This window comes from Suricata suricatta, chromosome 8 (assembly GCF_006229205.1).
Source record: "Suricata suricatta isolate VVHF042 chromosome 8, meerkat_22Aug2017_6uvM2_HiC, whole genome shotgun sequence".
Classification (NCBI taxonomy): Eukaryota; Metazoa; Chordata; class Mammalia; order Carnivora; family Herpestidae; genus Suricata; species Suricata suricatta.
The window spans coordinates 127,496,002-127,508,872 of NC_043707.1; the positions used below are offsets into that span (position 1 = coordinate 127,496,002).

General features: G+C 52.6%; 2 protein-coding genes across 4 annotated transcripts in view; one reads left to right on the forward strand and one right to left on the reverse strand.

Moving 5' to 3' along the window:
• Nucleotides 1-1,190: 1,190 nt before the first annotated feature.
• Nucleotides 1,191-7,191, reverse strand: UBXN10 (UBX domain protein 10). 3 transcript variants are annotated; one of them, XM_029949856.1, is made up of 2 exons: nt 6,970-7,191; nt 1,191-2,475 (listed from the first exon to the last, which is right to left on the reverse strand). In XM_029949856.1, the coding sequence occupies exon 2, from the start codon at nt 2,458-2,460 to the stop codon at nt 1,615-1,617; it is 846 nt and encodes a 281-aa protein (XP_029805716.1). In that variant the 5' UTR covers nt 2,461-2,475; nt 6,970-7,191; the 3' UTR covers nt 1,191-1,614. The 3 variants fall into 3 exon arrangements, with proteins under 3 accessions (XP_029805716.1, XP_029805719.1, XP_029805718.1); XM_029949859.1 differs by lacking the exon at nt 6,970-7,191 and adding an exon at nt 5,852-5,902; XM_029949858.1 differs by lacking the exon at nt 6,970-7,191 and adding an exon at nt 3,262-3,381.
• PLA2G2C (phospholipase A2 group IIC) overlaps nt 6,456-12,871 on the forward strand; it is a 37,485-nt gene continuing 31,069 nt past the window's right edge. The window contains 1 exon segment of the mRNA XM_029945888.1: nt 6,456-6,513. Within this exon segment, the coding sequence (XP_029801748.1) occupies nt 6,459-6,513 (55 nt within the window). The 5' untranslated portion in view covers nt 6,456-6,458.

Genomic DNA, 12,871 nt, shown 5'->3' on the forward strand with positions numbered 1-12,871 from the left:
GGGGATTGGGGGAGGTGGCCAGCGGCGTGGGCCTGCCCGAGGCCCGGCAAGCCCCAGCTGACCTTTGCAGCTGAGATGCGATTGGGGAACTTTACCCCGTGTTCAGAAATAACCCACCCTCCGGTGATCGGGGTGGCGTGGGATGCAGTTAGGACAAGGCGAGCCTTCCTGAGAGGAAACGACGTTGGTGTTAATCTCCGTGGCTGAGTAGCGATTTGCTGGAAGTAACGCATCCAGCCAGGTTCCTTATCTAGGCACAAGATGCACTTGTTGCTGAGGCCGGAACACTGATAATGCTTCTAGAACTCCTGCCTTCTCTACATACCCCAGAGGAGGGAGAGCACATCAGTGCTCGGGGCTTCATGATGGCTGAGCCCCTGAGGGACACGCTTCCCTCCTCTGAAGGGTGATTTGGCCGTAAGGCAGATCCGGATGAGAGCTGCAAGTCTAGCTGAACCCCAATACAAGAGAACTTGGGCAAACTGTCCACGTCACCACCTCAGAGTTGGGAAACCAACACCTTGCGCTCTACAACACAGCTACAGGCTGAGGCCTCCGGGTGCACTTCATGCCAATCGGACAGACCCTTGGGCACCAGGTCTCTCAGAACAGGTGCAATGAGGTGACCCGACTGAGGTGCCCTTCTTCTCTGGATGTTCCTAAATCACAGAACAGGGGCACTGCTGTTCTCACTCGAGGGAGTCTCTGTGTGGTGAGACACCAAAAATGGGAGATAAAAATATATATCCACACCCAGATAAGCCAAGGGGGCCTCCAGTGCAAACATGCACAGACTTGCGAGTTTATATGACTTAAAAAAAACATAGGATTCCACTGGTGACAAAGGGAAAGGCAATCAGATGACACCGGTCTTTCTGTCTGGGAAGAGTCTGGCATACACAGGGTAGTCACCAATATTTGCAAACCTACTTAGTCTCTATTTAAAAGTAGCTGCTTGGCTAATCCATGGCCGTGGAAGCAATTTACTTTCTAGCTCCAAGACTATCTCAGAAATGCTGATGTGTTGAGGGATTTGTATTAGCAAATCTTTCCTCAGAAGCCACAACCCACAAACAGTAATCCCCAAGAAACGCTAGCCCCCCAAGCCCGGCAAAGGAGCTGCTTCTAGGATAGCGTCAGCTGCCAGTTTCTTAAAGATATTTGCAAGAAATACAAATGCCAGTTCAACATTTTTTGAGCCCTGGTTATTTACCAAGACTGGAAGCCTCTCTGGGAAGTGTTTAATCCTGCATCAAATACAGAAAGGCAAACCACGGGCTTCAAGAGAGCGAGAGTGTATTGTAAAGGCGAGCAGGCGCTCCTGGAAGGACCCAGAACTCTGGGGAGGAGAAGGCTTGGTCACAGCAGTCTCGGGAACAGCGCTGGTAACCTGCCAGTTCACTCCCCTGGTGGAAAGAACTGAACATCTGGAGAACCTTCTCCCTGCCCTGGGCGCATGTGCGGATTTCACTGCATCAAAACAAGATGCCATGGAGAGGGAGCGCCAAGGGTCACAGCTGCACCAGGTCCCCGTGGCACTTGGAACCGAGCTGCCTGGGAGGCACCCACGCATGTCACTCAGAGACCCAGGACCCCCGCTGGGTAGCTGTGGGCTCAGGGCCACGGCTCCCCCTCTTCCTGCGAGATGCCCAGCACCGACTTGTGGGGGATTCTGCACTCCTGCAGAGACTTGGTGAGGTCAGAGAAACACCTCCTGGGTACTTCCATCGTCTCGATCCTGCAGCGGTGGTAGGTGGCCTGGTTCCTGTGTTCAGCCACAGCCACAACGGTTTGTAAGTCATCAGTCGGCCGGAAATGGCGAACGAACCTTCGGCCCGACGGTGATCTGACCGCCAGCAGCAGCCTCGGCTCTCCATCTGGTGGCTCCTCCAGGTCTCCAGGCCTGCAGGGGGCCTGTCTCCTGGTTCGGCCGATGGCTTTCCTCTCCGGGGAACAAGCTCTAGCTCTGGGATCTTCTTTGCTTGTCTTCATGGTGCCCATCTCCTCTCGGCAAAGAGCCTGGGTGCGGCTCAGCTGCAGGGAGCTGGCCTTTTGAGCGACCGTTTCCACGGCGCCCTCCTCCAGGGTCTTCCTGTTGATGGAAGGAAGGACTGGGTATTTATTGAGGGAAGAGGAAGCCCCCAGGGGCACCTGTTGCAGCAGCTCAGGGATCTCCTCGGGAGCTCCCGGGTTTGGAGATTTGGGGGCACAGGCTCCTGGCTTCTGGCTGCTTGGCGACTCGCAAGGAATGGCCGGAGGCAGAGAAGCTGGCGTGCGGCGGGAGCACGGTGCCGCGTCCTGCGGTTTGTGCGGACTCGGCCGCGTCCGTCCCTTGGCGGATTTGGGCCTTGTGAGGTGCATGTTTACGGAGTCTGGCTGCCAGATGAAGCTGTCGGCTGCTGTGCGGCCAACAGTGTTGTGTTCAGGGGGAGCTACGTTCACAGGGACTTCCGTGGCCATTGCTTCTTAAGACCCCTAAGGAAGCGGGAGAGAAGAGAAACCGTGGATTAACCTCCCTGGGACTCCATCCGAGCCATTCACCCCCCTCTCCTTCCAGAATTAGCACCAGCTGGCTGGGCATTAGGGGCTGGGTTTCTGGCACGAGAAGAGGGGCACAGGCTGCAACTCCTTCACTCAGTCATTCATTTATTCCTTAATTTCAATCCCTTGGACCATCAGCGAGCCAAGAGTGAGGGAAGACATGTATTAAGCCCACGAATAAATAGAGATTTTCAATGAGTAATGGCTGCCGTGAGGAAAATAAACAGAGTACGCACCAGAGGTGACCAGGGTGGGAGATGAATTCTTGTTCTTACGGGGTTGGGGATGGGGGTACTTTAAACGGAGAGACCGGAGTGATGAGAAGCAAGTAGCCACGTCACAGTCTAGAGCAGGGGCTGGCTGACTTGTTCTGGAAATGTTTGCAACTTTGGGAGCCACATGATCTGTGTTCCAGTGACTCAACCCTGCCATTTTAGCCACTGACCCGAGTCCTGACTTCTTTCCCATCTACCCACAGTTTGACCTTACTTCGTTTTCCTTCCTCTTGCCTTTTCATTGGACCTCGCTGGGTGGCTCTGCACAAATCACTTAAAAAAAATTTTTTTTCCACCACCCTTACTTTGTCACCAGGAGGGGAGGGAGAGGGGAGGGAAAAGGAGGAACATTCCTCTCCACTCCCCACCTCTCCGCCTTACTGATCCACCCATTAGCCAGAACTCACAGGGAGGTACGAGGGTTCTAGACCAGAGGTAAGCAAACCTTTTTTGTAAATGGCCAGAGAGCCAGCATTTTCAGTTTTGCCCACCAGAGGGTCTGTCACACTGCAGCTCTGCCCTTGTGGTGTGAAGGCACCACGGGGAGTACGTAAATGAATGGGTGCGGCCGTGCTCCAGTAAAGCTTCATTTATGGATGCTGAAATTAGAATTTCATATCATTGTCATGGGGCACAGAATATTCTTCTCCCTTTAGTTTTTTTCAATCACTTAGAAGTATAAAACCTATTCTGAGCTCACGCGCCACACAAAAACGGGTGGTGGGCCAGGTCCTCGCCAGCCCTCATTTACCAAGCCCTGTCCTAGACCAACTCCACGAGGGACTCTGGGCACGTGCTAGTCTACAAAGGCATGAGCCAGAAAGGCAGAGCAATTGCCCCAGGGTCACAAAGCAGGAGCCTGAAATAGAACCCAGGTCTAGTGACACCTGGTCCTGTTCTGGAGGACCGGGCTTCACCTTCTGTCTTCCCTGGTACCTTGTCAACACTTGGCGGGCCTCCGTATCTGGGTCTCCAGCTAGGGGTGCTCGTGAGTGCCTAGCAAACTCACACCGAAGCTGGGTTCCTAAGAGGCCTGGGCATTTCTGCGTGCAGGTCCGAATTTCCAGGTCAAGTGTCCTCCTTCCTCACCATCTTGGGGGCTCCTTCAGTGACCACTACCTGGTTACATCCTTCCCAGGACACCTGGATGTCTTGGGCTTCCCTCCTCCCTCCAAATCCTGACCAGCACCACACTGCTTCCCTGTGCCCACAGGCTGACCAGGTCCCTCTCCACTATAAAGACCGTCTGGTAACTTCCCAGTGCCTCACGGTCCCCTAGAAGCAACATGTTTGGATGCAAAGGACACAGGACCTGGTGGGGTAAGACCTGGGTTCTATTTCAGGCTCTGCAGAGAGTTAGCCGTGTACTCATGGGACGGACCTTCTCCCTTTCTGATATATCTCTTTCCTCATCTATAGAATTCGCCACGAGCTTCAAGACATTATTTAAATACCTCTAACATCAGTCCCTTTATCTACAACATGAAGACAGTAGTCCTGGCTTGGTGTATGTCCAGTAAAGGCTTAATGAGTGGTAAGGTTTTGCTTTTGTTTCTGGTTTTCTGTTTGTTTAGTGCTTTCTCTTCTTTTAGGTCCAAATGCCTTATACCTGTTGCTTCAGAGCTTTTTCCCCAAGGCGCCCTGGGTGGTTCCACTCCCAGTCACCTCTAACCCGCTGGGCAGATTCTGGGACTCACACCTGCCCTGTCCACCGCCCAGAAACGCTGGAAGTTGATTTCAGTGAGCTGCCGCCTACAGACTTGCCTCAGAGATGCAAAATAATGCTTTTCTAATACATGCCTTCTAATTCCACACTTTAATTGCATCCTTAGCTCAAACTCCCTCCGAGCCACCTTCGTCACAGGATCCTGAACAATGCAATTCCCGTCTCTGTAGTTTTCCATTCTAACAGTACCGTTCTGTGCATATTACCAATATTGCCGAATTTAAAAAAGTATCCTCTTCCTCTCCAGGAAAGCCAAAACCAGACCAAACACAGTCTTCCTATAAATTCCTGAAGCACTGCTCAGCTCAAAATCTGCCCTTTCTCTCTTAATTTAAAGGCCTCCATGTTTGCTCCATTCTATCTACAGACTGGGTCTCTCCACACTTCTTACTCGGTTTTCACACCCAATCTGGCTGCCGGGAGTTCAGGAACCTTCTCCCCGGCACAAAAAAAAAAAAAAAAAAAGAAAAGAAAAGAAAGAAAGAAAAGACAAAAAGAAAAAAAAAAAAAGCCTGCCCATCTCCTTGTTAATGTAATCTATTTTCTGGTCAACTGTGAAGCGTGCGTGCAGCTCTGTACTTGAACTCCGGACGACAGAGAGGGTCATAACCCCAACCATTCTGCCTAAGATAAGCTCCAGTGGGGAACCAACTTCCCAGCCCGGCTTCCCTCCCCCCTCCAGGAATGGCTATTAATTTGCCACAGTTTCTACAGATTTATCACAGACTTGGCTTCTCACTCCCACACATGCCTGGGGAAGGTTTAACTGTCAGTAAGTTTGGTAACTTAGAAACCTCTTCCTTAACAACTTTGATGAGGAGAAGTCATGTGTTCTCCCAGGCTCCTTGCTGGATTATTTTTAACAGTAAAACTTGAGTATGTGCATGCACTTTCTATACCTTTTGGTAACTATATAATTATCCGTGTTCGGGGAGTGTCATATTTAAGACACCCTGGTCATAAGATAACATGACTGCGAGCTATCTCAGAGAAAAAAAAAACTCAATTATGACTAATTCCTATAAGCCCACTCATGGTTATTTAGAGACTAACACCTCCTTCAGGTAAAACCGTTCCATCGAACCTGCTTTCATAACCCACTGCCTCCTCCCGGGTGCAGGGACCATCTGCTCTCCCCAGCAGCTAGCCCATGGAGAGGGAAAGTGGGGGAAACAGGTGTTTGGGGAGCTGGTCCAGCCTTGCCTTTGTTCCCACACTCGGCACCACAGCCCGGGGCTCTGCCCACCCCCCTCAGTCCAGGAAGGTTTGCGCAGCCCCCGCCGTTTCCCTGCTCAGCTCCTTTGCCCACCTCTGGTCCTGGCAGACTCTCAACCACAAAGTGATTTGACAAGATGGAGGCGTAGGCATCTGTCAAGCTGCCCGCCGAATGGGTAAGTGGCCTGTTTACTTAAACAGAATAGCTGCACCCCAGAGGCCAGCTAGGAGTCAGGAAACAAACACTGGCAACGGTTTCCAGGGAATTGCCAAAGGGGCAGGTGCCCATTCCTTAAGATTCATTGCCAAGTCAACAGGAAACAAAGCACGTTGGATGGGAAAGGCAGACGCCATAGTCCTGCTTTCCAAAGAAGCCCACCTCTCATCACAGGGTCCGACCACCCCATTTCACTCACAACCCAAATCGAAACCCACAGTAAACGCAATAAAATATAACCACCCACATACCATCTGCTGATATCCACCAAGGATGCATACATTTGAATTGGCCTTTTAAAAATGTTTACCAGTTAATGGTGCCCCCCGCCAATCCCCAGCCCTCCTGGCAAGGCTTTCAGGATGAAAGCACTCCGGAGAATCAACAGGAGATGGTGGTTGGCCTGAGCTGGACAAAACTCTGGTACTATTTCCAGTTCTACCCCCCACTAAATGATTAGAATGCACTGTCCCACCACAGGGCCATGTTTCAAAGAGGGGAGTGGAGACATTGGACCACAAGCCACCATGTGATCAAAGGTTTGGAAAAGGCCATGGGGATGCTTGCAGCAGCGGTGGGGGGAGGGGGGAGGGGGAGGGGGAAGGGGGAGGAGGCGAGCTCAATGATTTCCAAGTACTGGCGGCTCTGGCTCTGGAAGGAAATAAGCTGGAACAGCAGAAGCAGGCATTTGGGGGAGGGGCAAGGAAGAAAGAACGTCTAGAAAGGGAGAGGTGCCTTGGGTGAAAGAGCAGGTGTCTGGGAGGCTCCGATCTGGTTCCGGTCTCTCCGTGTGTCCCTGTGGGTCTGTGTCCCCGGTCCGTACTGCCCAGCCAGGAGGGCAGGGCCCTCGGTCTCCCGGGAGGGAGTTGTCGCATTCCAGCAACGGTGAGCTGGGCCGGGCTGGCTTTGCCCCGGGAGTGGCAGCTTCTCCCCAGGGGCCCGTCCTGTTCCCCGCGAAGGCGCCGCTGGGCCCGGGGCTGGCCAGGCGCGCTCACCTCGCCGCCGCTCCATCCACCACGGTTGCCCGGCCTAGTCCCGCTGGTAAACAGCCCGCGTCACCCCGGCAACCGCGCCGGAGGGGGCCGCGTGCTTCCGGTTGGTCGGGCAGCCGGGTCTTGAGGTTGGGGGCCTCCTGGCTCCTCTCCAGGGGGGGAGGGGAGCCCCGGCCTGTGGTCCGTGGCTGAAGAGCATTCTGCCCGGTGACTTCGTGGCAGGCGCCCACCTTCTCCGTGACCCCGGTTGGGGGGGTTGGGGAGAAGCTGCTGCATTGATTCCTGGGAACCCTAGAACCTCCGTGGCTGCTTTGAGGGCACCTGTTGCGTTGGGCCACTTGTCTGCCTTGTCTGTCCTCAGGGCAGTCCCTTCAACACCACTTCCATGACCCCCGTTTCCACATCAGCATCCCCACTTCCTGCCGCGTCTGGACCCTTAGTATAACCACATCTGCCCCTGCTATGGTGACCCCCCCTACCCAACCACCACCCCTACACCTCCAGCAACTCCAGTCTACCACGTTTGTCTGGAAACTCCAGCCCTCTGTGCTTTCACCCTGCAGACCAACCTGCTTCTTCCCTACCCTGTCCAGCCCATCCAGGGTCCTTTACCTGGGCCACTATGGCCCCTGCCCTTCTCCCACTGGTCTCTTCATCCCTCCTATCTGCTGAAACTCCATCAATCCACCTCCACCAGGGTGCTGAAGAAACCTTGACCCACCGCAGACGTTGCCCTAATGGAAACATGCAGTCTCCAACCTCAACCAGACCCTCAACCCTTACTCAGAAATCCAACTCCCCCCAGTTGGTCTCCTCTCTCCTCCCTGGTTATTTCAAACCTTGTCCTCTCTCCTGAAACCTCTCCCCTCTCCCCCACCCTCCTCCCACTCAGAAGGATCCTTACTTCTCTCTTCAGAGACAATGTAGAAACCATCCTATGGAAGGAAGCCTTCTTGCCGCTCTGACATCAGACTGCACACTTTCCTTCCTCCCTCCTTCTCCAGGGGGAGGGGACCGTCCTCTGACTCTGTCCAAGACCTCCAGCTCCTGCAGACTGCCCTGAAGCCATTCCCTGCCACAGGGCCACACACATACACACCTTCCTCATATTCCAGGCCTTTTCTCCCACTGTTCCCTAGGTCTGGAAGATTCTACCTTCCCCACACTTCACCTCCTCCCCTCCTTTCCCGAATGCCCACTTACCCTTCAGACCCCAACTTGTTGGATGAAGACTTTCTTCCAAAATAGAATTAAGATAGCTTCAGAAAGCGCCCTTACTGCACTGTTGTCTGCCTGCCAGGCACAGTTCTAGACTCCTGGAACATACAAATGAATAACTTAGTGACTCTATTATTGGAAGACAATGTTAGTCGATATCTAAGAACCAGCTGATTGTAGGAAAGAATTAGGACTTATTACTTGGCATTGTGGCCAAATATGTACTATCTTGTCCATCCCGGACACATGGACACATGGATTGCAATAGGTCACTACTCTGACCCTCCTACAAGATATTCACAATTTGGCGGGGGCGGGGGGGGGGGGAGACGGGGACATGTTACACTCCCACAAAGAGTTAAAAATCAGATTATTTTCAATAGAGTTGGAGCCTAGAATGGAAGAGGGTACAGGCTGGACGTGATTATGTGCCAAGTGATTGTCGCTGACAGGAAGTCCTTCGGGCCCGGGAGCAGGGACTGGGAGGACTGTCGGGGGGGGGATCATTTCAGCAGTGATGTGTCTTCCTGTCTCAGAAAAGCAGCACCCAATCTGTGGTTGCTGCCGGTGGGCAGGCTTCCTGCTCGGGTCACCCCCTCACCGTCCCCACCGACAGCCAGGGTGGCGTCTGAGGCCTCAAGAAGGTGCAGGAGGTGGCAGTGTTAGGAGCTGTTGGCTTTGCAGCTCTGTGCTGGTGGCTTCGTGCTTGTAAATGATTCTGTCAGAAATATCTAAGCGATGCTCCTCAGGCCTTCAACGCCCACCCAAAAAAGATTAAAGTAGATTCTTCATCAGCTATTTTAATATCACCTAAGAATTATGCAATCTTTTGGAAAGTCAGATTGGCTTCTCACCCCCTGTGTGTGTGTGTGTGTGTGTGTTTGTGTGTCCCCTGGGTATCCAGTAAAATGTTGCTTATGCCTAGGGAATGTTTAATATTCAGCAGTATGTGCCCTGTGCTCCTTGGAGCCACGTGACGCTCAGTGCCAGGGAGAGGCTGCAGGGACGGAAAGGCAGCCAACCCTCCAATTGCCATGCCTTCCTGCTCTTTAAAGAGAACTGACTTTGCTACCTTTGTGTCCTCTCTTTCTTTAAAGAGCATGGCTTCCAAGGATGAACCCTAAAATGCCTGGTCTCTGGCACACAAATGGATTCCCAGGAAACGTGGCCAGAGGTCTCTGCCCTGCCAAATTAAATGTAGACTCATCCTCCTCGTCAGCCACGGTTTCCTTTCCCCTCAGCTCTGTCCCCAAATGGGCCTTCAGCCTTTTCCTCTCCGGGAAAGCATCTTCGCTCATGCCTGCCCTATCCTGCTTCCTTCCTTGAAGTGAACCTAAATTTATCGATCCTTCAATGTTAAAAGTCACCTCTTCCACGAAGGCCTTTCCTGATGACCTCCTCCCCACCCCCAAGCCTCATGGGCTTTTGCTGATCCCTTCTGATCCAATGGAACATGCCCAAGATGGTGCCCTGCATCCTCACCGGGCAAGTTCCTCTTTCAGTGCTCTCCTCCAAAAAGGCATCATTGGCCTTCTGGTCCAAAGAAACCTGACCCTCAGGATCCTTCAAGTTAAGGAGTGGCAGAGCACTTTCCGAACTCTAAACCAGCCTATTCCAAAGCCCACCCTGGACCCACGCCCACTCTGGCATTCCCACACGGCACCTTTACCTGTACCCACCTATTGCACTGGTCGTGAGGTTGCAGGCATGACCCCTGGAGTCAAGGCTTGAGTTTGAACCCCTGCTTCACCTCTTGGGTAGCTGCTTATACTTCTCTGGGGCTTGGTTTCTACCTCTACAGGATATAGGGTGTAAGAATGGGATTGCAGCGAGGGTGAAATCAGATAATACATGTAAAGGTCTTAGCACAGTGCTGGGCATGTTGGTGAAGGTTAATGCTCATTACCGTGTTGGTTTCATCCTACACGGTGCCTCTCCTTCCATAGGTTATGGGCTCCTTGAGGGCAGGAGTCCCCTGTGTCTGAGTTCCCTGCTTTCCCCACACAGTGCCTGCTTCATGGTAGGCATTCAACAAACGAGAATAGAGGCGATGCTGATTCCACAGTGGCTTTCCACCAAGAGACCCAACTAGCTGCCATTCGGTATCCCCCAGGGATATCCGGGTTGAAGTCTAAATGGCCTCCCCCAGGGGCTGGGCTGAAGACAGGCACTTCAATTCTCAGCAGCTTGTCCCCAAAAAGCATTTGGCCTCTTTCTGAACGAGCCACTTCTAGATTCTGGAGGCTACACCCAGTGTCCTATTCTGCCCTCAATCTCATTAGATGTGTTGATTGAGACTATGGATAATCTTCAAGCAGAAGCAAGATGGAGTGCGTGCTCTCTGGGAGAGAGGCTGAGAGGCAGGCACAGTCACTGAGGCCTCCTGATGCATAAGCTTCCCAGGGGGACATGCGAGAGGGAAGTTTCCAGGTAATGAAATTTGCCTCTTGAAGCACGGCAGGCTTTTATTATTTCCCCCATATTATCGGAAAACACCCAGAAATGCGCCTACTTCCCATCTTCTTGAGCAGAACATATCAACACGGCAACTCACCTTGGCTACTGTTGACCAAGTGCTTTCAACTTCAGGAGCTTGTTTGAAGCTTGCTGGCAATCCGTGGGGGGCCAAGGTCATTGTCTCCACCTCACAGGTGACGAAGCTAGGGTTCCAGGAACTTAAAGGGCTCTGCTAGGAAGTGGTGGAGCCTCGCTCCAACCCCCTTCTCTGACCTAGAAACGGGAGTTATTTGCTCTGCCCCTTAACAGTCTCTTACACGATGCAGCCTTTTCTTGGTGACTGGAAGTCAGTAACTTCCCCAGGCGCACTAGTGTTGATGTGGCTAAAACCATCTGTCCCTAGACTCAATGGCTCCGGGTCTGTAGGCCTGGTCAGTTATGGTTTTGATCATTTCTCTCTCTCGCTTGCCTTCCAACTAATGGCCGGCACTGTAACTCCCTTTCTGTTCAACCGCTGGGTCTGAGAAAAAAGAAGCTGACACCTTGCTGGAACTGTGTCTAAACTAAGGGCGTCTGTGGCGGCTGCTTGGATGCTCGGGTCGTTTTGGTTTTGTTTTCTCAGCTGTGCTTTGGATAGGTACAGCCTTTAGCTCAGGGACCCATGGGGAAGGTGAGAACAGCTGGGGGTTAGGGATGCCACCTTTGGAGTGGACACACCTGAGGTGAGTCCTGGTTCTGTCAATTTGCAGGGCCAGATACCTAGCCTCTGCCATCGATAAACTGGGGTTGGTCTTCTAAGCCTCATCTAAGAGGATTTAAGGAGATAATCCACAGCCCATGCTTTAGCCCCAGGCTGGCCCTCAGTAGCTTGTAGTTTTGTGTCTGTTTCTGTAGCTAGAAGCATGACCAGACTCTGATCATTCATTCCTTCATCCCTTAAATATTGACTTACTTCCCATCTCTCCGTGCCCGGGTTCCTCATCTGCACAAGGAGAGTCATGGCAATACTTCCATGGCTGGGGGACACAGGGACTTTGTGAGTAGATACATGTGAAGTGCTCAGAGGCCACGCAGGGTGGAGAATGAGTGTGACACAAATGCTACACATCCTCACCATCAGTACTAGTGTGCGCCGGGCCCTGTGCGGGCCAGTCAGGCACCAGGGATAAGGAGGTGAGCAAAACAGAGTGATCTTTGACTTACAGAACATGCAGGTTCCTTCCTCCTTACTCTCTCCAAGGGGGAAAAGAAGCCAAGCCACGTTTCATCATTGTCTACGGAAGACGAATTGATGGGTCTGAGAGTGAGCTCACAGAGACCCACCCGCCTGCTGGCTGTTGCCGCAGAGGCTGACACTGGAGTCCATGACGTGCTCCTGCCATGCTCTCACCTTCATCAAGTCCCTGGGCCGCCGGACCTGTGCTCTCAGTTTTAGTTCAGCACAATCCAAAACACCTGCAAATAAGCAGCCCAAAGGAGAGAACCGTGTCCGTCTTGCCTAAGTCATAACCGTGAAGGCAGGTGTCTGTGAAAATGCTCTGTGACCCTCAAAATGCCGCATGGGCCAGAGCTCTAGGCAGGGAGCCTGGTGAGGTGGAAAGAGCACTGGATTTGGAGGTTGGAGCCAGTGGTTAAGTCCTGGTTCTGCCACTTGCTTTCTCTCTGAGTGCTTGCTTTCCATGGCTGCCAATGAGAAAGTGAGAGACTCTACCGGGTACGGACGTATGAGGAGCAAATAGAAGCAGGATATGAATTTAAGGTAGTTCAAGGCCCCTTCAAAGTCCTCCTTCTAGAGGTGGGTTCACTGCTTCTCACTCTGTATGGGCTTAGATTGGCCTCCCTGGACACAGACTCTGTGACAGAGAAATGCATTCTCAGGAGGCTCCCAAGAGAGACAGGGTAAGATTGGAGAGAGGGAGAAGCTGACATACAAAAGGAGAAGCCGACACACAGAGGGAGAAGCTGACACGGGGAGAAGCAGACACACAGAAGGAGAAGCTGACACACAGAGAAGCAGACACAAAGAGAGAAGCAGATACGCAGAGGAAGAAGCTGACACAGAGGGAGAAGCAGACACACATAGGGAGCTGCAGACACCCGGGAGAAGCTGACACAGAGGGAGAAGCAGACATACAGAGGGAGAAGCAGACACACAGAGGGAGAAGCTGACACAGAGGAAGAAGCTGACACAGAGGGAGAAGCTGACACACAGGAAGAAGCTGACACAGAG

Coding starts and splice junctions, on each gene's coding strand:
- UBXN10 (XM_029949856.1), bottom strand. CDS start 2,460: ATGGCCACGGAAGTCCCTGTGAACGTAGCTCCCCCTGAACACAACACT.